Source organism: Pavona decussata, unplaced genomic scaffold (genome assembly GCF_977016875.1).
Source record: "Pavona decussata unplaced genomic scaffold, jaPavDecu1.1 SCAFFOLD_250, whole genome shotgun sequence".
Lineage (NCBI taxonomy): Eukaryota > Metazoa > Cnidaria > Anthozoa > Scleractinia > Agariciidae > Pavona > Pavona decussata.
In genome coordinates this window covers 593,644-620,000 of record NW_028145654.1, presented here as the reverse complement: position 1 = coordinate 620,000, position 26,357 = coordinate 593,644, and the positions used below count along the sequence as shown (strand labels likewise).

Genomic DNA, 26,357 nt, shown 5'->3' with positions numbered 1-26,357 from the left:
ACCGACCAACCAACCAACCGGTGAGGGTAAAAGGAGGAATGAGTTTTCGCATGGCTCACAAGCCAGTTAATGAGATGCAGTTTACAAATGGTATACCGATCGACTAAGGAGCTTACCATTCGTTCCAATGGTACGAATCGTAACCAATCGACTGACTACTTTTCCGTTTGTACCAATGGTACCAATCGACCATTCGTTTTCGCATGGCTCACAAGCCAGTTAATGAGATGCAGTTTACAAATGGTATACCGATCGACTGAGGAGCTTACCATTCGTTCCAATGGTACGAATCGTAACCAATCAACTGACTACTTTTCCGTTTGTACCAATGGTACCAATCGACCATTCATTTTCGCATGGCTCACAAGCCAGTTAATGAGATGCAGTTTACAAATGGTATACCGATCGACTGAGAAGCTTACCGTTCGTTCCAAGCCGCGCTCTCCCCACTCCTATCTTGTGCCAACCCGATTTCCGTTCCCCTTTGTTTCGTAGAATTAGAACCGCATTTTTGTATTGTCACATTTTGTTCGAAAGTGCTGGCAAAAATCAGGTAATAAAGTGCGCATGCATGATGTCGATGAACGATAATGATTAGATCTTTCATTACAGGATCCGGTACTTTTACTTTGTCGCGGTGGTCCTTGCAAACACAGTTTATCACTGGTTTTTACCTGGTTTTTCATCTTGCGTGGTTTATAGCGCTTAGCATTTAATGTGGTGTTCTGCTTTGTTCAGCCTTATTGTGTTTAACCTCAAGAACGAACAGACGCTTTGAGAGCAATATTCGCCTTTTTAAAATGCTGCAATCAGCTCACGAAATAAGTTGTTTGTATGGGAATCTTATCATTAATGCTAAATCTTTCATCCGAAAAGTTCGTGATGGTTAGTTTGAGATATTAGTAAAATGATATTTCTTTCAAAATTTCAGAGATGTAGCCTAGATAATTCTTAGTGTGCTTGAGCCATGATACAAAATGTGCTCGGATTTATAATTCTGTTCAGTAAGCAATGAAATTATCGTGCAATTAACAAAAAAAGTCTAAGGTCGGTGTCAGTCGGTATTCTGTCCGTACAAAGTTTGCCAGCCATTTATCGTTGTAACTCTCTTCTCTCCTTTTTAAGTCCTGTATTGTTTTGGCGATACGTATTAAAGTACATAAATCATTGATGCTGAGGGGTTAACTCGAGAAGCGCTGCAACAAATGTGACGAATATTGTAGTCTCCATTTTGTATTCCGTCTGCAATCTGCCTTTTGTACTGACCGATGCGCATAGTACACTGGTTTCATCATAATGTCAGTGGCAAACCGTTTTACAAATAGTACTGCACATATCATGGCTGCGGTTCAACGGCTTTTGAACATTAGTATTAATGCTTCGTGAAACATCTAAGAATGTTAAAACGGACCATTGACATCAGCGTTAAACTGCAAAAGGAGAGAGAGGCCCCTTTTCGGTCGTGTACACAACCAACGAAAATCAATCCAATATTATTTGTTATGCTGCAAAATGTCAGTACAGTACTTTGCTGGCCTGGTGCAATGTCGGTATCAAAATTTCTCTTATCGAAGAGGTCAAGATTTTCAGATACAGCGTTAAAAGTATCCTAGTTCGTGCAAGAGGAAATTTGCCAGTTTACTTATTTCTCTCCCATGCGGGAACAAAACCTCTAGTAACTATACTTCGAGAGCAAAATAAACCGGCAGATCACATGAGTGTGGCAGTTTGTATTTTTTTTTTTTTCGTTCGAACAAATTAATATTTACTGATGACTTTAGACGAAAAAGCAATAAAGACAAAATGCACGGCTTTTCGACAAATACACAGTCTCAGAAATGTTTCTCATAAAGCACGTATTACACTATTACCCCCTCTCGATGTCACAGCCTATTTTAAGCACTTTGTACACTTATTTTGAATACCGCGCGTTTAATTAAGTTTGACGCCTAAAGATGATGACATGATTGCGTGAAAGTTGACGCCTACACCACATACCAAAAGAAATACGATCATACATTAATTGAACTGGAACGATGCGAGTTACTTGGCATCCAACTGAGATAGGGGACTAAAAGTCTCGTATCTCAGCTGGATGCCGAGTTCTGTTTTTGGTTGCTAAGAGGCTCTGGCTCGTTATGGAACGAATCGTAACCAATCAACTGACTTCTTTTCCATTTGTACCTATGGTACCAGTGGTACCAATCGACCATTCGTTCTTGCACGGCTTACAAGTGTTAATGAGATGCATTTTACTAATGGAATTCCGATCGAATGAGGAGCTTACCATTCGTTCCAATGGTACGAATCGTAAGGCGTCTTTGACAAATCGTAATCTGTTACCAATGGTACGATTGGTGAGGGTGTTTTGACGATTCGTATCCGTTTGTGTATATTGGACATGAGTGGTGTAGCAGTGGACATTGGCATGGTGAGGAGGATAGTAAGCACGGTGGTAACATTCGGATAGAGATCTTCACTTGTGCAACTCAGTGTATCCTCCAGGTTGTTTGGTTTCTCCCCTCTGCATGCGCCCATCTCGCGATACCTGATAATTGCTTGGACACCTCTGTGAATCCCTGCCGTGTTTGCCGCCCCATCATAGCCCTGTGCGCGCATGCAGTCAATATCTATCCAGGCTATAGCCCTGCTGGGTCTCTAGAAACCTCTCGGCTAGCGCCTGTCCTGTGGTACTCTCAGCTTGTACAAACCCAAGGTACTCCTCCCGTACCTGCACCTTCTTGGTTTTTTTTTAATTTTTAATCTGTCCATTATATTATAAATACAATCAAATAGAAACTTATGTCTGCTAACTTAGATATAATGGCTGGAGATCTTAGCTAGCTCAATGAGCTTTTCTATGAAGATCCCCTTATTCTAGCTTAGAATAATTACAGGGGAGATGGTGAGTTGTCCTCTAGTGTGTGCAACACGCTTTATTTAGTTCTCTTGCTGATTGATCAATTGGAGTCATTGACAAGCATTTTGAATGATCAGCGTATGTCCGTTCTACTTTCTTTCTTACAATTACAGTAGCCTGTGAACAGGCTCCCAAGTGGAGTATACGGCGAAAAGAAAAATCGGCGAGCCGGGCGAGCAGAGCGCGGGTTTCTCCTCCTCCTCTCCGAGCTCGATTTTTGTCTTCGCCCTAGACCCCACTTGGGAGCCTGTTCACAGGCTACGATTACAGGCGCACAGCTGTCAAAGCCGCTGTAAGGCGGAAATCAACAATCAACTAAATTTTCGTGCGCAAAACTATTTCAAAGTTCTATATTAACAGTTCTATCCTTTGTTTAAGTTTGATCATTTTTTAATATATAATAATAAAATCCATTAATTTATTTTTGAAAATAAAACGTTGATATAGCGGGTATTCGCTATTGAATAGTAGGCAAAAGAAAATACGGCCTTTCGGCTGTTACAAAAAACTAATTACGAAAATTCTTATTAAGCCCGTGCTTAATGACTTAAAGGCTAGCTACGCCCCTGACTGTACTAGATTACAAGCAGCTGTTCATAATTTTCTTAGGGAAAGTAAAACAACCAAATTAAACCACACAAGCGCGCGTGAAAATTGCCCCCCGCAATGGACGCGACGGCTTCTGTTCGTGCATCGCTTCCCCTCGCGGGAAGCAATGATTTCCGCGCTAGTTCACGAGGCCGTCGCTCACTGTAGTCCCTAAGAAAATTAAGGGCACTGCTCTTACTCTAAAACTGAACACTCAACCCACAGTTCTATTGAATGCAAGAGTTGGTTCAAATTGACAGAATTCCATAAAAAATCTAAAAAGAAGTTGCTGAAAAGTAAAAGCTTACGAAAAATTTGAAAAGCCGCAACTTGCAGTTAGGCCATTTATTTCATCTCATAAACGAACCAACTCGAGTACGTTTGCTCCCAATGACGTGAACTAAGATATTTTTCAGTCTTAGTGTTATTTTCGGAATTTTGAATGCAAAGCAAGTCCCGAGAGGCTCTCTTCTTTGGACATCCTGTCTCTGACGACTTGATTAAGTCAGTGACCGGCTCAGCTTCAGCAGAACTGACGGGAAGAGTGCAACCAACTGTAAGTAAGACCCTTATGTTTGGATATTTAGCCTCCTCAGCAAATTTCAGACACTCGATACGTTTTCCGGCAGTGTTGAACGATCTTGAACTTGTGAAGTTTCCGTTTTTCAAACGACCTGAGATCGAGATAATAATACGCTGCTAGCAGGGGTTTCTTTCTGGAAAGTCTTTCAACATGTATGAAGTCGTCCGCGTCTCTTGTTGTTCGCGTAGTAAAAAAGCCGACTACGTGAAATCTGAAAGAGACGCGAACGACTTCGTACATGCTAAAAGATTTGTCAGAAAGAAACCTCTGCTAGCAGGGTAAGATAATAATCAGTGCGATCTCTGTTTAGTTGTAAAAATTTCAGGTACAAAAACTTTTTTAAATAATCATAACAATGACAAAAAGTCAGGTTTGAGGGTGGAGAGGGGGAGGGGCGGAACCTCCCAACCCTCCCACTGGATCCGCACTGGAGTGCGACCAATCGGGGCCTGGGTACTAGTCAGCTGCCAACAGTAAACTGATTCTGCGGTTTCTCGCTGAAAAGCCCAGAAAAACATGGCGGATTCACATGCTATGTTTTGTTTTGTTTTGTTTTTTTGCAGCTCTTCAGTTCCACGAGCAGAAAAAAATATGACTTGTATGTTCTTTCTGGTTCAAAATTCAGTGCAGCTGATTTAGACAAAAGCTATGGATATTTTAATCTTTTTAGTGGATATTTCAGTTATTTCGACCTTTTTTCCGCAGGCAACTTTGTCATCTTTGGCGGGACCCGAGTGGCGCGCAGCGTTTTAGATGAGGGCAGTTACGTGCCGTTTTGCATGATCGCTTGTAAACAATGACTCTTTCAGTTTAAGACCTTGAAGTTTAGTTTGGGAGCGGCTCTCGAAAACCTCACTGCACAGCAGCTCCGAAAACATATCTTCGTGGCCACTACGTGGTCCTCCGGGACGCAATTGTTTTGGGCGTTTTCGTTTCCTCTCGTTCTTACAGCAAAGGTAAGGAGTCAAATCAGTTCATTTGATGTGTGTTTTCAAGGAATTTCTCCTGGTTGATTTGGTGGTCTTATACATGTACGCAGTCATCAAAGTTTGTCAATGTTTGTTTGTCTTCCTGCATCGAACAGTTTTCATGTTCTTTTCAATGTTTGCGTTTCAGTTCTTATAATCACCAGAGAAGGGTTTTGGTCTTACCGTTTGGTTGAATTCGAAACGACGTGCCACTGTTGAAGATCTCAGCACCACGATTGAAAAGCTAAGGTAAGCTTAATTGTGAAGTCTCGTGACTGATTCATGTACTAGTCTCAGCTGTTTCAACTGGAAAACAATTTTCAGTTTGTAAATTCACGTTTATATTACTAATTAAATTGTAATCGAAAGCAATATTTAATTTGGAGCAACAAAACGTAGTTGTAAAATCCTCAAGGAATTATTGTTTTCTGCGAAGTGATATCTTGTAACAGAATCTGTCTGCTTAATGAAAATAATTTTTGAGAATTCGCCTACATGGACAATGGCCTTCAACAAACTCACCCACAAGGAAGATGACACTTTTGATTATACGCTTAATAAATAATAAAATATAGTCATAACTGTATTGGTATTGTCAAAATGAGTCACAAGTTGTGCAAGACTCTTGTTATTTACATTTGTAGGCCACCATTTTGGACAAACGTAGAGAAGGCAAGTTAACTTCTCTTTGGACGAGTTTGTTGTGGGCAAGTGAGCGAACCAGTTACTGGTTGTCTTTTCAGAACTAAAGAGAAGCCTCTTCTAACAAGAGGCAAAGAAAGTGAAATTAGATGTCAACATTATGCTAAAACAGGTAAGATTTTAAACTCTGATTTACACCTTTTGCTCCCATTTACATCTCATTTGCCGCTTTGATGCATTAAATTCAGATATTTCTGGAATGGTAATCCTTCAGTTATACATGCCATTTTAATCTGGGAATGTTTCATACTGAAGGTAATGGTCTTAGAGAAAAGTTTTAAAATTTGTGCTTCAAACAATTTCCTTTGTTGGACCTTGAACATCACATGCATGATGCGTGGATCCGAATTTGCATGAAGTGCAGACAATTATTGTAACATTGTCTGAGTGTCATCTTATATTTTACTGTTCGTCTGGGAAAAACCCACCCAGACACACAAGACTTGGTTGATCAATCTGTTCTCAAAACAATTTTATTCTTAGCAAGAAGTATTAATTCTCAATCGGTAGTTATCCATGCTGAACAGGTTGTTAGTCAGGATCTCATCAGACTCGTGGTCTAAAATCTCTTGGGCAAGGTACACAATCTTGCGTGTTAGGTTGTTGATCCTTTTTGGCTGTTTGGAACAATTTCCTTCATGTACTGTATTTATTCCATTAATAACTGTCCAACTTTTGAATAAGCACCCAACTTGAATAAGTGCCGACCCCACCCTACACCCCTCCCAACTAAAGACATTTCTGTACCAGCTGAACATGAAGTAAGAGAACCAAAATCAACCAAAATTGGTTTTAGATACAGTAGTTAATGAACTTACCGGACAGAAGAAACCTAACAGAGAACGCTGCACTGAACGCATTCTTAAAGCGTTCTGCTTTGCGTTCCTTAAGCGCTCCCCTAGCGTTCCCTAAGCAGTTTAAAATGAAACGCTAGAGAGAACGCATTCAGCTAATTATCTTCAGGAACGCGTTTCTTCTGAAAGTTTTGTGCAAAGTCTAGAGTGCCCAAAACGACATTAGTGTTGGTCGGAAAGATAGGCAAACTCTCGCTTTATGCGAGACAACGGATTGTAAATTTACATCAACTCAAAAAGAATGATTTCCAGATAGCCAATGAAATTAGGGAAGGGGACAACATAAATGTGTCTAAACCAGTATTAAGTCTTTTCCTATTCGACGTTTTAATCAAACAGGGAATCTCCATGACAAACTTAACCACGCACGGGACGAAATAAAAAAAAATTCTCATCCGATATTTTAATATCATGATGAACAGATCAGATGCGAGGAAACAATAAACCTTTTTCGATTGAACTTGCCTTTATTCTGCTGGCATATTGAAACATCGAAGCGTCAGGCAAGTACTATACGAAAGAAATCGGGCTGGACCTGAAGTGGGACAAACTATTTCAAATTGATCTGTTTAATTGTCATTTACTTTGCGCTTTGGGTTCTACCTGTACTTCGCATGTTCGATGGTACACGCTAAACTATTCTTCAAATAAATACTTCAACAAGCTGTTTTAATAATCCTGTAAATCGAAATCTTTTAGGAAGCGATAAATCGCGACTTACATCCAAAGTGGATTGTCTACCTTCGGATGCATTGTCTTACGGCAAAATATATCATCATACATCAGGATAACAGGCTCTTCGCACGGTTCCCACGAGGTTCTGAAGCCTAAATAGTTTTTCTGAACGTAAAAGAATTCATCTCTTCTCGTTTTAAGCCAGCTTTAATGTATAATGAAGCTGAGGTAGGAGATTAGTGAGCATTCAAGCCACAAAAGCATCTTCAACACATCGAACCACACCTTGTTTACAAGATCCAATCATTGTGCGATTTTCTCAGATAAGCAGTACTGTTGGCCAGCAGAAACTATCCAAATGAATTTCGGAAAACAACATGGCATTGACATTTACGAAGGATCACTTATCATGCTTATCGAAGTTTGTTTTAGTTTTTTTTTCGATAATTTTTTTGCTGCGCATATGGATTATCATGCGCCATTTTTACACATCATCTTTTGCTGCTTTCCACTGGATTTTCTGGGCCTCGAGAATGCGTTCCTAAGAACGCATTCCCCTTAAACCGGAACGCTTATTTTTTTAGTGTTCTCTTAGCGTTCCAGTAACGCATTCCGTGTTAGGTTTCTTCTGTCCAGTACTGTAACTTTTAGCGTTCCCTAAGCGTTCTACTTTGCGTTCCCTAATTTTCCAGTAACGCGTTCCCTGTTAGGTTTCTTCTGTCCGGTACTGTAATTTTTAGCGTTCCCTTAGCGCTCCCTAAATGTTCCACTTTGCGTTCCCTAATTTTCCAGTAACACGTTCCCTGTTAGGTTTCTTCTGTCCAGTACTGTATATTGTTTATGTTAGATTGTGCACTTTGTTTTGTTTTGTCGAAGCGAAATAAATTTGTTATCCCTTGTTTTGTTATCTTCTGAAATTGTCCTTGTTTGCTGAAAATGTTGGGAAAATCATAAGCGCCCACCATTGAATAAGTACCCACCCTGCCTTGTAACTCGAACAAAATTTGATTTTTCCTGGACTTGTCTCCAGTCATTTTATACTATCTAACTCAAACTCAATTCGAACTCCCTACTAACTCAAACTAAGTTTACTCTGCTTTGGCTAACATTTACCAACAGCTGTAGGGAGCAGCTCTTAAATAATTTTTTGATAATGTGATTGTAATGTTTGCCAAACTACCTTAATTTCGTGTAGATCTCATACATTGGAAAGCAAGACTAGAGGAAAACCTCTTCTAACAAGCAACAAAGAAGTGAAGTAAGACATCAACAATGCTTTTTTTAAAATAGGTAAGATTTAAAACTTTTATTAGCACTTTTCACTTCCCTTTACATCTCATTGCTTCTTTAATGAATTAAATTCACTCTCAAGTTTAGTAATGAGGCATCTATAGTGGAACATTCGTGGGCCATTTACAAGGTTCTCCTCAAGTGCTCACAACCTACTAAAAAGCCAGCTGCTTTGAATTCTGAGCCTTTTTCTTTTCGCTGAAAAGGCTTACATGTATATACGTGGGGTGTGGGAAGAATGCGAGTTCCGGAGTTGTGAGTTGTGAGTAATAGAGTTGCAGGTTACGAGTTGCCAAACCTAGAAAATGAAAATTTCTTGTCAAGATAACATTATATAAAAGTTAGGGATCGCAAAGACGTAAAACTACATATTTCAGAAAAAATGCGGTAACTCAGGACTGGGAGGGTACTTTTGTCTTTCATCAAGTTCAGTTTTAAGATCTACTAAGTTTCACCCAGAACAAAGTGCGTTTAGTTCCGAGTAATGTACTGCAATTATAATCTACAGTGTATTTTTAACGACAGTTTGCTGCTTCGAAAATTCGAAGAAACGAAAGTTCATTTCTTCTAAATTTTGAAAGCAAGGAAAGTTCTTTACTTTGAAATTTTCGAAAGAATTCGCATCATGTGCCGCATTTTCTTCGAAATATCGCATTGAGCGACGCGAAATACCGTACGAAATTTTGCCGACATATCCTCGAAAATTCACAAGAACAATAGACAAAATTTGTCGAAATTCGCTCTCATTATTTTTGCACAGTAAGTGCTGTAAATGACCTTTTATATTTCTTATGTTAGATTTTGCACTTTGTTTTGTCTTGTCTAAGGGAAATAAATTTGTTACCCCTTGTTTTGTTATTCTCTGAAAATGTCCTTGTTTACTGAAAATGTTGGGAAAATTATAAGCGCCCACCCATGAAAAAGTACCCACACTCCCTTCTAACTCGAACAAAATTTGATTTTTCCTGGACTTGTCTCCAGTCATTTTATACTATCTAACTCAAACTCAATTCGCACTCCCTACTAACTCAAACTAAGTTTACTCTGCTTTGGCTAACATTTACCAACAGCTGTAGGGAGCAGCTCTTAAATAATTTTTTGATAATGTGATTGTAATGTTTGCCAAACTACCTTAATTTCATGTAGATCTCATACATTGGAAAGCAAGACTAGAGAGAAACCTCTTCTAACAAGCGACAAAGAAGAGAATTAAGACATCAGCAATGCTATTTTTAAAATAGGTAAGATTTAAAACTTTTAGTAGCACTATTCACTTCCCTTTACATCTCATTGCTTCTTTGATGGATTAATGAATTCAGTCTCAAGTTTAGTAGTGAGGCATCTATAGTGGAAAATTCGTGGGCCATTTACAAGGTTCTCCTCAAGTGCTCACAACCTACTAAAAAGCCAGCTGCTCTGAATTCTGAGCCTTTCTGTTTTTGGTGAAAAGGCTTACATGTATATACTTAGGGTGTGGGAAGAATGTGAGTTCCGGAGTTGTGAGTTCTGAGTTGGAGTTGCGAGTTACGAGTTGCCAAACCTAGAAAATGAAAATTTCTTGTCAAGATAACATTACATAAAAGTTAGGGATCGCAAAGACGTAAAACCACACATTTCAGAAAAAATGCGGTAACTCAGGACTGGGAGGGTACTTTTGTCTTTCATCAAGTTCAGTTTTAAGATCTGCCAAGTTGCACTCAGAGGGTTAACTTAAAGATAGGTTTGCCCTTGTAGTCAGAATGCTAGTGTAGTCTTTATACAACACAAAATGCATGGGAAAAGATCACTGGCCAGTTACTTGAAGTTTCTTTTTGATAGTTAATCCATGCATAATAAGTTTACTTTTGCACAGTACCATGAAATAACACAAAATAAAATAAGACATTGCTTACCATTACATTTGGAATTATTCTCCATGGTGTACTGTCGTGAGGGAAAAGGTGGAGAAATAAACATGCATGTATTACACATCGCAACATTTTATCAGAGTTTCTTTGATTTTTCCATGCATTCATTAAACCATAAGTAGCAACAGTGTTCAGGGTACTCCCATATTTTAAAGTGGCATAATGCTTGTCTAAAGTTTCAAATTAAAAGAACCCCTAAGAGTGGTCTACATGTACTTTTTTTGGCTGTGGGTTCTTACTTAATTTAACCCTTAAAAGGTACCGAAAGAAAACTAATTGGATTCGTCCAATTTTTCTTTCACTATGATCTGAGATATGAAGCAATGACATAGATCCCTAACACTTCTTTTACCCAAAAAGGCTCTGGGTGCAAATAAGCAGTTATATAACTGGACTCCATAAAAGATGAAATTTCCCATCGGGGGGGGGGGGGGGGGATGTTCGTTTTTACGTCTTTGCGATCCCTAACATGTATATGTTATCTTGATTCGGATTAGAAATATCCTCACCTGATTTTCTAGGCTTGCAAAGTACTCGCAACTCCAAGTCTCAGAGTCAATTGAATTCAATTTATGGCTGTGTTTGAGTGCTCTTTACTGCATGACAACATTTTAAAATCCTACAACAATTTTTAAAAGTATGAAGGTAATAATAATTGGAAGTATATTTTCAATGCTTACAGACAGGGCATCTAAGAAGCACTGTGTAGAGAAGGAGAGCCTGGATGATCCTAGACTGAGAGCTTAAAGATTGATTACATGGACCCTGAGAGTGGGAGTATTGAGGGGGGAAGGCTTTAGAACAATGGAGGGCAATGACGACAACTTGGAAGACATAAGAGGTAACTACATATAAATTTAATCAACGATATTTTCCTGCGTGACGAGAGAACTACGAGCTTGAGCAAAATTAGTCAAGAAAAGTGCACATTGACAGTCGCCTGTGTTCGAGGAGTGTTAACGCAAGAACATAAAGGTGTTACAGTTGAACCTCCCGTAAGCGGCCACCCATAATGTCAAGGATATTTGGTCGCTTATGGGAGGTGGTTGCTTACCAGAGGTCAGACCACAGGGGAGTCTAAATTTCAGGCAATTTACATAAGGTAACTGCGGAGACCTAACCCTTTTGCCAACTGCTTATCAAAACCCATATTGATAACTTTTCTTAGCTGCAAGTATATTAAGAGCAGCTGCCTGTAAGAATCAAGAACTGCATTTCAGCGACCACTTGGTCGAATTTCTGATATTTCGTCTGAAGATACCCTTGGTTTAACTATTTTTGAAAATCATATTTTTAAGTTTCAAGGTATTTTATTTTTTGAGAAAATTGCAAGAGTTTGAAATGCGGCCAAGGTGCGGTCACGGCCGATGAAAACCGCGAAAATTTAGGTCAAAGGACGAAGCCCTGTTCACGGTGTAAAATAACCCAATGAACTTGAAACTTTACACAAACTTAGACCAACCATCTCGCAAGAGAATCAATACAATAAACATTCCAAACTCGCTGGCTGCTTTCTAAAGCATACAGATTTGTGTACGCTACTCAAAATGACCTTGAAACTAATGCTTATTTTCATTGAAATAAAAGTGTTTCTGGTATGTCATTTTCTCTAAATTAAATCTCATATATCGAAAGACGAAGAAATTAAAGAACTTTATTTGCACCAAGTTTCAAGCTCTGATTCAAACTCTTTCCCACTCAAGGAAGATCGAATATGCGTGCGATACTTGCGGCTCGCAATTCACGTCACGAATTATTAGATCAGAACCGATCCACAAACACTTGACATCTGGAGCCCGTGAATTTTTCCAAACATCACATATTGGGCCCTAAAACTAATCAGACGGACTGAAGACAGCCATTCAATGTTTTTCAATCCGAGATTTCTTTCCTACTCTGCTCTAAAATAAAGGCTTCGTCCTTTGACCTAAATTTTCGCGGTTTTCATTGGCCCGTGACCGCACCTAGGCCGCATTTCAAACTCTTGCAATTTTCTCAAAAAATAAAATACCTTAATTGGAACTTTAAAATATGATTTTCGAAAATAGTTAATCCAAGGGTATCTTCAGACGAAATATCAGAAATTCGACCAAGTGGTCGCTGAAATGCAGTTCTCGATTCTTACAGGCAGCCGCTCTTAAGACTGGTCCAGAATTATTCTAGGCAAAAAATTCTAGGATCTATGGTGATTATTGTTTGTTGTGTGTGTCAAATGGTCGCCTACAGGAGGTTAAAAACAATTGAAAATTTTTTAAACAATCATCTCTAAAAGTGGTCGCTTATGAGAGGTGGTCGCTTACAATAGGTGGTCACCTACGAGAGGTTCAGTCTATATAGTGATTTGACTTAAAAACTTTTGGTATTTTGGAAAAGTGGTCGCTAATGAGGGGTGGTCGCAAAGGGTGGTTCGACTGTATTAGTGTTTATGACATGCAGTGAAGGTTGGAGGAACATAGTTTTGTTCTTGAATATTACATTTTGGAGGACTTTAATGAATTGATACAGTGTAGAAGGAAAAATGGGTTTTCATACCGTGTTACATGCTTTAAGTACATGATATTCCTACAGTGTATATGGAGCCGTCTTAATTAATATTGGCTATCAACTGTTAATAAAGTGGACAATTCATGAATATGAAAAGCCATATAATTTATCCGAAACTAATAACATTCATGTAATCTCATGATCTTCCTGATTTCCTGCCAAAACACAGAGAACAAACTTTCTTAATTGCTAAGATCATGTGGGAGATTAAATGCCTGAGGTATACATGACGTCTACTAAAACTTTATTTTTGTGCAACTGAAATATTCAAAAATTACAGAGAGATTTAGGGCTCGACATTTCTCTACTGATTTTTTGCTTGTTCTCCATTAGGTGCCAAAACTAAGGGGAAGAAAAGCTCTTTACTGCAGTCTGAAGACAGCCCTCCACAACTCAGTATTAAGCTTCCAAAGACAAGCGAGCTTCCAAATACCAGTGAAAAATGGAGTGATGCTCAACTACCAATTGATGTTCTGCTACTGACGGTGGAGGACTGTGAGTTCTTAAGCTGTTTCCATTACCTTGATAAACCCTTCAGGAGTTGCCACAAAGAGATTGGTTATGTGTACTTTGGGTCAACTGGAAGCGGTGACCAGGAGAAGCTGAAGGTTGCATTAATAAGATGCTCCAAAGGGTCTGCAGAGCCAGGTGGTTCTTCAACAGCTGTAAAGAATGCAGTCAAGGTCCTGCGTCCCAAGGTTGTATTTTCAGTGGGTACCTGCAGTGGCTTAAGTCCTGATAAAGCCAAACTAGGAGATGTTATTGTATCTTCCAAGCTAACAACACCTTCCGGCTTCAAAACACCTGTGAGCAGAAATATTGGTCAGATTATCAGGTATATTGTCGATGGCTGGGTTGCTCCTTTGGAAAACCCAGATGAGCGAGAAGTGAGAGTGCACCGTGATGGTGATATTCTGAGCCAGCGACTGGCAGCCAGGTCTGGTTGGAGGCATGAGGATGTTGTTCAGCAATATCCTGAAGCTATTGCTATTGAATCAGAGGGTGAAGGTAAGTGTTTTAAGAAATTTTTTGCATCCTTTGTCTATCAATTTGTGGATTACTTGTACCAAGTGAAGGTCATTAGAACCAACAGTAAACTGAATTTAAAGACGTTACTTACTTTTGTTACAGCACATACATCTATGTTCTGTGCACCTTGAGATACTCAGGTTTCCTATGGGTGGTGCCTACTAATACAGAGATATTTCTGCGTGGTTTAACACTTTGTGGAGAAAGCAGAACTTAACAAGTGATTTTGCCAATAAATGGTATTTAAAAAGAAAGTTGGGGTTAGCCATGCATTTTTTCAGAGATACATGTAATAAAGCTTCAAAACCACCATACATTGCTTTTTATTTCTTTCTTGTTTTTGTTTTGTTTGCTTTTTAGAATAATTCAGTGTTGTTTAATTTTCTCTAAAGAATGCCCCGCTGCCCCCAATTATCTTTCTGGATTCCAGTAGCCCATATTAAGATCTGCTTTTCCCGCATAGTCACGTACATGTACTTTTGTATTAGTAGGCACCATCCTTAAGAATGCTTAGAGTGTATCTTAGACAGTCTATACTGTGCTTAGACGCATCTACTTACTCCTTCTTAATGCTGCACAGCTATCACCTATTGGCTAGCTCCAACCTTTCCTTTGTTGAGTAATAATTCATATTACACTTAAGATGTTACAATAGTCAGAGTTAAATGCAAAAAAAAGAACATTTATAATGCAACATTTTATTAGCCTGCGAACACAGACATATTTCTGGCTGTCGCTTCTCTCCACCAAAACGTAATGTATGTGAACCCGAGCTGCAAAACGATTTCCGTGACGTAGTGGCTTTTGTTTTCTCCTTGGCCAATCAGATTACATGATAGAATGAAACTTGAGTGGTCCATGAAACGGGCAAATGCCACAGAGAGCGGGGTGAATAGGTTCGCGGATCAACGGATTTAGCTCGAAAAACTGCTCGGATTTCGGATTTTGAGGATATATTTTACGGAATGGTGGATTTGGAACGTTAAGCGGATCGTGGATTTCTTCAATATCTCAGCGTGGATTGTGGATTTTGTTTGTTTTGAGGTGCGGATCATGGAACTTAACTTGCCGGTCTGATTCAATTTATTCTTCTGAACCCTTCTGTGTGACTTTAAATTTACAACACTGACAGGATTAATAGATCATCAGATCTGTGATCTGCACCGGGGGGGGGGGGGGGTACTCCCTTATATGGGCTATATAGGTATGTGCGGCCCCAAAGGGTATGGTTTTTCAGCCGCTTTGGTCATAAATAGGGTAAGGATTTTGGGAAGTGGACCGCAGACCCCTATCCAATTTTTTTGGGAGTACCCCCCCCCCCCCCCCCCCCAGGGATCTGCAATGTAAACGGACTACATTTCTGGATACAGTTGTATACAAAGGCAATCGATTTCATCCTCATTCCATACTGGATATCAAAACACATTTCAAGCCGACTGAAAATTTTCAATGTACGCGTTTTTCCTCTAGCCACCCACCAGGAGTCAAAAAAGGGTTTGTTAAGGACGAAGCCCTAAGACTCCTACAAAAAACTCCTCAAAAACAACATTTGAGGAAAATATTAAAAAAATTAAATCATGAACCCTTGCTAGAGGTTACCCAAATAATGTGATTGAAAAAATTTTATCAGATTTACAGAAAGGCTATCAGCCTTGAAGCAAAAAGACAACACCCCCAAACAAATATTGCCTTTTGTGACACAATATCAACAATTAGTGCCCAGCCTCATAGCACTTAATACAAAACCAGGCTTTCCTACGAGAAATCTTCAAAGAGCCACCACTAACTTTCTTTAAAAAAGGAAAATCTCTAAATAACATGCTTGTCAGAGCAAAAATATAAAGAGGTTACACTTCAAAAATGTTTCCATAATTGTTAGAAGTCGTGCAGGCCTGTCACCTCTTGCTATTTCCTACTGTTACGTCAGTGACTGCTCTGTAGTGCTCACGTCTCTAACAGTACTGCAAGAGAAAAAGACCTTGCTCATTCGGATTTTTGTAAAAATGTCTGCAGATTGGCGGATTTTGCTTAAAATAAGCACGGATCGGCAGATTTGCTGACCCCTATTCACACCCCTCCACAGAGCTAGCATACACAATGGCATAACGAAAACTAATCCTAATGGCTCACAATGATCAGTAAGAAAACCTCCATTCGCTTTATTTGAGTATTTCCCTTCAGGAACAAGATAAACATCATTAAGCAGAGCTAAGTTGTGAATGTTTTATTACCAATTTATTTTCGAACTGCAGGAGTCTTGTAGGCCCGTCAACAATTTTTAACGTCGGAGGCACGCAAAGCCACATGACATGCATGGAAATACATGCCATCTTTAAGAACACAATACCTGTTTTTCAGTTACGAAGCAAGAAAGCTGATAATAACTGCAAGAAGCCATAGCTCTTGAAAGCGAGTGACAACAATGATCAGATTTGTAAAGATGTGGATCGATTAGGGCTAGCACTGCACTCTCATATCTATGATAAACAAACATCCTGCAATCTCACTGCAGATAAATAGCATAAGCATGAACCATGAGTAACGAAATCTATGGATCCTATCTCTTCACAGATAACATTTATTTAGCGTTGCCTGAGAAAACAGTTAGCTTGTCAATGGAGAAATCACGGCCACAATATTTTTCTCACAAGTGGACTGCACAGACGAAAACATGTATCACTACAGTGACACTATGGGGAACGCTTTGTAAACCAACAACTTGCCATCTGCAAATTGACAAAAATAGCCTTTTCCTTTTCTACAACATACTTGATTGAATCCTCCTGGTGCTTATTTAAACTTTTCAATATCGAAAACCTTGCAAACTTTGCTAAACGCATCCTCCATACTGTCTGCCATTGTGTTTCCATGAGTTACAGGTTCACCGCCTAGGAATTTTGTGTAATAATGGTTCTGTGATTTTATGAGGTTATTTACTATGATTGCCTTAAAATTTCTACGTCACGGAAATTGCTTGGGCTCGCAGACATTGTTTTTCAGCAGGCAGAAGCGACAGTCGGAAATATGTCTGTATTCACAGGCTATACTTTATAAGCGCTAGCCAGATTTTCAAACCCTATTTGTTGACTACAATGTGATTTCATACTATCCAGTAGTCATGAAGCATGACATAGGTGGGGGGAGGGGTGGCGTGAGAATATTGCCAAAATATTCTCACACTGTTCACCAACGCCCCCCGCCCCCCCCCCCCCCCAACTATGCCTAATTACAGTGTATGCCTACCACTTGCCTCGAATCATGAATGTTTTTAGAGCGCATCAATGGTTTAATTATCTGTCTTCCTAATTCAGGTCTTTATGCAGCAGCCTATGATGACAAGGTAGAATGGGTGATAGTAAAAGGTGTGGCCAGTTTTGGAGATCCAACTCAGCCTTCAAGTGGTGACTGGATGGCTTTTGCAAGTACCATGGCAGCCTCTGTTGTGGCAAACATTCTTAATGATCCTCGTGTTTTCCAAGGATGGCCGCACTATAGCCAAGGTAAATGTCATCACTGGAAAAGCTGGCTGAAAGACATAATCAATTGAGTCTGGCCTTAAAGATATTCTTTTTTAGCTCTTCTTGCCTGTTATCTCTAATAATGTTCATGTAACTTGTAATATTATTATTATTATTATTATGGTTATTATATATTTGGTTATCATTTACTTCATGAACATTTGATGGTTTTGACCCAAAGGAAAGAGTGAATTTTTCATGTGGCTAAATGTAATTTAGGCAAGGTTAAAGTGTAGGCGGAACACTGCTGTTTTATTGCAATTATAACGTTAAATATTTGATTCTAAATGCAAAACTGTCCGCTTTTTATAATGAAGTAATTCTACATCGGCGAGAAATTAATAATGTGATTCCTAAAACAACGAAAGACGTACTTGATCAAATTATTTGGAACAATAGTTTTATAAAAATCAATAACATGTCCGTGTACTCTGAAAGTTGGCACCAAGCTGGTGTCACTAAACTCTCGAGCCAATGTAGGTGAAAACAAAACCTGGCTTCTATCTTTTCATGAGTTCTTACAGAAATTTAAGATCAAATGCAACTTTCTGCAGTACTTTGGCCTCACTTCTACAATACTGGGAAAGTGGAAGAATTATTTAAAAGAAGAAAATCAAACTAAAACTAATATGGCTGATTTACTTGCCATTGATAAGATGACTTGCAAAACAATACACCGGGTACTGGCCGAAAACCAAGATTCTAATCCGCCGACGGCAGAGAAGAAGCTAATGGAAATGGGATTCAGTAAGGATGAATGTCAGAAAATTTATTCTTTACCATTTGTCGCCACAAAAGAAATAAAACTTTCAATGTTTCAGTATAAAATAATTCACAACATGCTTTACACAAAAAATATGCTTCACAAAAATATGAGTAAAGTCGAGGATCCTTTCTGTCCTTATTGCACAAATGTGGAGCAAACAGTCACCCATTTATTTGTATCCTGTCCTATTGATGTTTCCTTCTGGTCCGACTTCACTGGTTGGTACCAGTGCATTTCCAAAGAAACTCTAACTCTAGGCAGGAAAGAAATCTTGTACGGCATCTTGAATAATTGGTCCTCTTGTTCAGCCCTAAACCATCTTATTCTTATTGGTAAATACCTAATCTATTGTAAAGCAATAAATAGAGTCAATTTTCTTTTTGCTGATTTTAAAGCGTTATTACATCAAAAAATTGAAACAGAAAAATACATAGCATTCAGCTCAAACAAATGGAGCACTTTTTACGAAAAATGGGCCAGATTTTTAAATTGGCAACTGATTTCAATGTTATTGTTTGTATAGTTTTTTTTTTGTTTTTTTTTTCTTTGTAGCTTAATAGTTTAAATTCTTTAAATGAGATTCATTGTAACCTTTGTTACATGTAGTTAACAGTGTAGTGTATATGCCTTGTTTTCTCGCATCATTTATATTGCATGTAATATTTTATACGACAGCTCTGTAATGTGTGTTTGACTGTTAAATAAAGTGTTAAAAAAAAATGGTTAAAGTCAAGACAGTGCCGGTCAGTAGTCAACTCTCATTGCAGCTCAGGGGCGATCTTTGAGCTCTCTGCTTGGGGCGCCTCATGGTTCACTTTACATTTGCTTGCTTGCTGGCCCATGAGAAAGGCCATTTGACTTGCTTTATATTCAAGCCTTTTTCCCTCTCTGCCCTCCCTTCCTTGGTAAGTATTCCACTGATGGGGTTCAGTGTGATGGTGCCTTTAGTGGTGACTGCTTGCAGGGTTGCCATAAACCTCCTTCCCTGTGCCTGATGGCTGCCCGGCTCCACCCACCTTTTAGGTACCAGCTCCCACGCTCATCTATTGTTGATGAGTTTAATTTGTCAAGACCCTCACTCTTTACCCAAGGAAAAACCAGAGGGGACACTGCTATTATTTGTTATAAATAAAAACTTGTCAATGTCTTGTCCAACTTTAAAGCCAGTGAACAAATAGGTGAGGCTACCACCATTGGCAGTGACTATCCTGCTTGGGTTGCTCAACATCTTTTATTCAGATTGAACAAAACATCATGTCCACTTGCACCAGAACACTAAAGTGACATTGTGCTTATAGACTGTGTCAAATGTTTACTCATCTGATTTTATTCGGTGGAGTGCAAGTCTGATTGGACTGAATTATAATTGTGCTACCAGTGTGCACCAGTGCTACAACAACTAAAACAATTGCAGAAAAAGGCACAAGAAACTTGGTCACTTTAATTTTTTTGTGACAAAAGCTCAGAGTTACTGCCTCATCTATCGATGGATGGCTACTTGAAGAAATTTTGTTTTTAGCATACTCATTCAAAGCAATAATTCAGGAAATTATGCCACCTTTAAAACACATATTTACTTGTGTATAGTCTTGGTGTTAACAAGGAGAAAGAGTAGCGCCACCCTCTCTCTCTCCCTCTCTCCAAACAGGCTATGGTATTGTTCAATTTGAATTAACAGCATGTGCAGTGTATGGTTGTTGCCGAGTCTTTCTATACAGTGTATCTTATCAGCTTCGTGTGGTCTGTGTTTTTATATTTAATTTAAAATCTGATCAAATTACAGTTGATACTTGTGGCTGGAAAGGATATCGTACAAAAAATTTAACAAGTTGTGTTGAATGTTGATCCTCAGGTGACATCAGCGAGCGCATGAGCACTGAAATGGAAAAGTTGAATTTTCCCCATAGCACAGGAAGAAAGGAAAATGAAAAAACGAGAAAAATAAAGAGAGAAGGAAGCGAGGATGAAGGTCAGTCCCAGTTAGCTATGTAAAAATCAGACCTGAGAATATGACTCATGAAGGGATGTAAAAAGGTCTTCAAGTTATCTGGTGATAGTTGGTCTGTGAAACAATTACAGCCATCAATTTCAGGGGTTTTATTAAGATCTTGCCCAGTTGGGCAAGAGGTTATTGTACCTGGGCAGGATACATGTACAGTGTAGTTAACTTGGATAATTATGATCTTTTATTGAAAACATGGCTTGTGATGTTAAAAACAGCTGGGCAAAATTGTGTTCACAGACGGTCAATTTCCCCGGCGACTGGCCCTTATTGAAACCCCTGCAATTTATGAAACGATTAATTTGTTATGCCACAGGTAAGGGGTAGAGACACTTCGTCTCTCTATTGGACAATGGTTTGAAGCTTGCAAGAAAAAAGGGAGGGGAGGGGAGGTGATAAGATAAGATGAGAAGGAGGCGAAATGAGGGACTTACAGGGTATCAAGTGTGTGAAGTACATCTTTGTTCACTCACGTCAAATTGAAAACCAAACATTTACGTTTTCAACATTTTCCTTTTTTCTCCCTTCCCTCCTGCTTTGTTTTGAATGTTGATCTTAAGATGACGTCAGCGAGAAGGTTGAGCAGACGAGAAAAGAAAGCAAGAAAGAGAAGAAACAGAGAAGAGAAGAAAATGAGGATGAAGGTTAGTTTTAATTCAGTAGCTTTACTAGAGGAAGAACTGGGTAGACTCCATGGAAGCAGTCTAATAATTAAAAGGTTCCCGCTTTCCACAGAGACGAAGTATTTGTTTTTGTGAATGGAATTCCAGAGAATTAAAAAGATGTTGCGTAAAACTATTTTATTAATTATTAGTCATAAGTTATAAAAGTGCGTGATATACGATGTGATTCATGGGCCATGAAATAACAAACAGTATTACCAAACTGATAGACAATTGTTCATGCAAAGAAAAAATGTCATAACATCAAGAGTAAAAACGTTTCTGGGTTGTTTTCTTTTCACCGCGCGCGGCCTGGTATAATATTCGACAACAGCGCTGCTGTACAATTTCTGATTGAAAGTAACTAAAAGTTAAAGAAGCAGTCCAAAGCAAAAACGTTGTGAAGAATCTAAACTTGAAGCTCTCAAGTGTCGAATGTGAGGAATTAAGATTGGATGAGTTGCAAATCTGTAAAAATTTGGTTTTCTAACTACAAACGTGGATGAAGAAGTCGGGACAGTAAGAGGTGTGGATATAAGTCTGCTTCTGATTCGCAACCAAAGAATCGTCTCGTGCAAAGATTAACCTCAGAACGAAAAGGAAGTGACATGATTTTGTCTTCTTTTTGAAATTGCCAGGCATCAAACTATGGCTCTGAGACTTGTTTCTAATACCCATCTCCTAGATTGTGTTAATCTTTTAATTAATTAATTAATTAATTAATTTATTATTATTTTTTTATTAATTTTTTCGGGGGGGGGGGGGGGGGGGCGTTGGCTACAGTTTGGTACTGGAAATTAGCAAACTGTAGTTTGTTCGTAAAGCGACACCAGTACGGGAAAGGAATCTGACGGTATGTGAAATAGAATATCACGATCAGATTTTTATCCCCAATATACAGCTGTTTCGAGAAAGGTTGTCCAAAAAAAGCGTAAAAGCGTACGCGACAATGTTGAAAGGTAGTCTGGGAAATACCAATAAATTTCAATAAAAGCTCAGAATCCATGTTGCCCGCCATCTCAAGTCGTCGCTGTACGGTCGATGCATTATGGATTCTGAGCTTTTATTGAAATTTATTGGGTATTTCCCAGACTACCTTTCGGCATTGTCGCGTACGCTTTTACGCTTTTTTGGACAACTTTTGTCGAAACAGCTGTATTTGGCTACGCAAAGCTTTCTCGACATACAAATTAGCTGAAGTAATGTTCATCTTCTTTTCCTCAATCCAGATAATTTGCAACTGCAAGCAGCCGTACAAAAGATAAAGGACGATATTTTAGCAGGCACAGAGCAGCTTACAGATCTTCAACAACCCTTCAGAACTAATCCAGGTGAAGGCCCAGAAGCTAAAGATCTGAGTACGGACCAAATATATGTAAATGCAGTAATTCATGAAGGCAGAGTGAGATATAACTTTCCCACGGATAGATGGGAACAACTCAAAGTGTACCCCACACCCAATGCGAGTCAGTCCAAGTCTGTACGGCTAGAAGACATCTTTGATGCTTACCGCAACAATGTTCTCGTCGTTGGTCGTCCCGGGATTGGCAAAACAATGCTGTCTACTAAGCTTCTTCGAATGTGGGCATCTGGTAACCCCAAGATGAAAACGCATTTTGAAATGGCCTTCCTTTTGAAATTCAGGCACTTAAACTCGGAAACAGACCTCAATCTTTATGAGCTGTTGGATCGCGCAGAAACAGTAGGACGTTTGGATGACGAGGTCTGGAGCTATATTAAAGAGAACCCCACCAAAGTACTTTTGATTTTCGATGGAATTGATGAATTCTCTGCAAGGTTAGACGTAGCCCAAGATGACTCTTATTACAAGAACACTGGGGAGGCGAAAATGCCCCTCCGTTGTCTCTACAGAAAACTAGTGTCAGGAAAACTTCTCCGTGGTTCTACGGTGATAACGACAACAAGACCAACTGCTGTGGAATGCGTTAGAAACCTAAAATTCAAAAGGACAGTTGAAATTCTTGGATTTACATCTGAGCAAATTGAGGACTATGTGGAGAAGTTTACAGAAGGTGATCACGTCGCGAAAGAAACAATATGGCAACACATCAGCACAAACATAAACCTCTTTTCACTCTGCTATATACCCATGAATTGTTTTATCATTTGTCATTGCTTGCTGCAGTTGATAACGATCTCTGTCTTCGCTGGAGCTCTGCAACTCCCAACAAAGATGACCGAAATTTACAGCATGACCGTCAAGATTTTTTTCTATAAGCACAATCGTGATGACAAGTACAGCTGCTCTAAAACCGACCTTGGGACGTACATGTACAAACCATTTAAAGAGCTTCATCCCGCAAATGAAATGGTGTTCAAGAGACTGGGAAAAATCGCTTTTAATGGCATTAAACAAGGAAGATTAATCTTTCAATCAAACGAAGTTGATGGACTGGAGGATTGTGGACTGCTTCACCGTTTGCCTGACGCAAAGCCCTGTTCACTTACTGAACAGCCCAAAGCACAATACTGTTTCCTGCACTTAACAGTGCAGGAATTTTTCGCTGCTAAGCATGTAACGGACACCATGACTAAAGAGGAATTGCGAAGATTTGTTGCTGATCACATCAACAAAGGTGCATGGCAAGTAGTGATACAGTTTGTGGCTGGGCTGTTGGAGCCTGATTCAGACCAAGAGATGTCAAATGTTGATATTTTTAGTGAACTTCTTCCTGTGTCGACACAGGAGCCACCCAAGGTTATCTGGATGAGAGAGAGAAGAACACTGACCGTCTGGCCAGCTGAGGAAGGCAGGACATTAGCCCTGAACGTATGTAAATGTTTGTATGAGATCAATGCAAACCAGCAATCTACTTTACAAAATAAATTGGCAGAAATTGGTTTTAATGGAGTAAGTTTTGAGACTTGTTCCGTAGCACCTATAGGGTGTGCAGCTGTACTGCATGTCCTTAAAAATGTTCACAAAGAGTTATTCTTGTCTTTATCACGAAACGTTTTTGGTGCATTGGGTTGTGTAGAGATTGGTCGTGCACTAAGTGATGTAAATGTTAAAGTCACTGAATTGAAACTCGATGGAAACGTTATAGGAGACCAAGGAGCAGCACACCTGTGTGATGCACTAAAAGATGAAAATTGTAAACTAACTAACTTGGACCTTAGGCGTAACAATATAGGAGAACAAGGAGCAGCACACCTGTGTGATGCACTAAAAGATGAAAATTGTAAACTAACTAACTTGGACCTTAGTTATAACAATATAGGAGAACAAGGAGCAGCACACCTGTGTGATGCACTAAAAGATGAAAATTGTAAACTAACTAACTTAAACCTTAGTTATACCTTTATAGGAGAACAAGGAGCTTCACACCTGTGTGATGCACTAAAAGATGAAAATTGTAAACTCACTAACTTGGACCTTAGTCGTAACAATATAGAAGAACAAGGAGCAGCACACCTGTGTGATGCACTAAAAGATGAAAATTGTAAACTAACTAACTTAAACCTTAGTTATACCTTAAAAGGAGAACAAGGAGCTTCACACCTGTGTGATGCACTAAAAGATAAAAATTGTAAACTCACTTACTTGTACGTTGGTGGTAAAGGTATAGGAAAACAAGGAGCAGCACACCTGTGTGATGCACTAAAAGATAAAAATTGTAAACTCACTAACTTGTACCTTAGTCATAGCAATATAGGAGACCAAGGAGCAGCACACCTGTGTGATGCACTAAAAGATAAAAATTGTAAACTCACTAACTTGTACCTAAGTGATAGCAATATAGGAGACCAAGGAGCAGTACACCTGTGTGATGCACTAAAAGATAAAAATTGGAAACTCACTTACTTGGACCTTAGTGGTAACAGTATAGGGAAACAAATAGTGGCACACCTGTGTAATGCACTACAAGATGTACCTTGTCAAGTTAAATTTTAGTTCGCTCGACACACGGAAAACCCGTTAGCAAGAGAGAGCGGTGTTCAATTGAGTATCACAAAACCGTAACCAAAGTAATAACTGTTAACATACCCGAAAAGACGTAAACAACAATGAATATCAACCGCCAAGAAAATGTAAGTAAATGGCCTTAAACGCGGAAACCCTTCTGAGCAAGTCGGGATTGTTTTTGATTTAATGTCTTATAATTGAGAAAGTGGCCAACTTAACCATTTATAGACCGAAGGAAAGGAAATGCGAAATGTTTACTTTGGATGCTCAATTGAAAAGCGCTCTTACAATCAGTCCGATACTGATGTATTTAGTTATGAAATACCTGCGCAAAATGCAAGTGTGAATAATAATTTGCTCCGAACATGGCTCTCAGAGTTAACACCCAAAATGTCTTTTTCCTGTCAGTGTCAATAGGTTCCATATTTATTCTCAACAGTATGTGTAAAGGAACAAATAAACAATTATTAAAAGTAAACGTTTCCCTTTTTTTTGCTTGCTACTTGCCTAGAGACCATACACTCACCACTTGTACAATTTTCCGGGAGTTATTTCCATAAACGAATGTTTGGTTTATCAACAGAGTTGAGAATTAAAGGTAAATTGGCCACCGTAAAGAGATTCGAGTGCTGACGTTTCGAGCCGTAGCCCTTCGCCTGAGCGAATCCAAAAAATGAAACAGTGACAAGTTGTCTATGTCATGTAACAGCTCCTGTGCCGTTCTCAAGTTATCTGATGTTACGTTTAATTTTTACCGAAATACGAAGACACTCCAAGTGCAAGGAAGAGCGGCTGGAGAAGTCAGAGACATTCTCGAAGAGGTGGTGAACAACAAACTTCTTGTCGATAGATCAACCGAAGAAACTATCGTGTTGGCCGGTCAAAACATTAACACTGCTGCGATCACCGAAGAACCTCCTGAACGCACTATTCCAGAGAATATAACGGTGATGGACGACCCAAGCGAGCAAACAGAGCAAGATTCAATTACATCTGACTCTGCAGCAGTGAAAATTGAAATCGACAAGCTTTGGAAAGCAGTTCACGCCATTCAACGAAAATTTGAATTTGAATTACCCGCTAAACAGTCCTAAACGGCCACTCTGGAACTTAAATTGAATGAATATAAATTAAAATGTGCCGAATACGAAGATAAAATTGAAAGCCTTCAACAAGAAAGAGCAAGCCTAATGGAAGCGATAAGAATCCTTTCAAAAGATCAAAACGTAACAACACAGCATCATGAACCTTCTGATGCCTGGCAAACTGTTAGGTCTAAAAGCCATCCCGACTCATCATCGGCCAAAATATCTAAACAAGGAAAGAAGAAAAAGAATGCTCAAGCTCAAGAACCACAAAATGAGGGCAAAAACGCAAAGGTAAATCAACAAGACACACAAACATCAAGATCAAATGAAGAA

At 39.1% G+C, this 26,357-nt stretch overlaps 1 protein-coding gene across 6 annotated transcripts; it reads left to right on the top strand.

Moving 5' to 3' along the window:
• The first annotated feature begins 4,622 nt into the window (after positions 1–4,622).
• LOC146457010 (uncharacterized) lies at positions 4,623–25,384 on the top strand. 6 transcript variants are annotated; one of them, XM_085092469.1, is made up of 12 exons: positions 4,671–4,689; positions 4,797–5,047; positions 5,208–5,308; positions 5,704–5,873; positions 8,486–8,580; positions 9,727–9,821; positions 11,170–11,328; positions 13,365–14,039; positions 17,372–17,560; positions 20,197–20,313; positions 20,907–20,990; positions 22,238–25,384. In XM_085092469.1, exons 7-12 carry the CDS (start codon positions 11,292–11,294, stop codon positions 24,922–24,924), a joined length of 3,789 nt encoding a protein of 1,262 aa, XP_084948595.1. In that variant the 5' UTR covers positions 4,671–4,689; positions 4,797–5,047; positions 5,208–5,308; positions 5,704–5,873; positions 8,486–8,580; positions 9,727–9,821; positions 11,170–11,291; the 3' UTR covers positions 24,925–25,384. The 6 variants fall into 6 exon arrangements, with proteins under 6 accessions (XP_084948592.1, XP_084948594.1, XP_084948593.1 ...); XM_085092466.1 differs by having other exon boundaries at positions 4,623–5,047; XM_085092468.1 differs by lacking the exon at positions 8,486–8,580 and having other exon boundaries at positions 4,623–5,047.
• Positions 25,385–26,357: the final 973 nt, after the last annotated feature.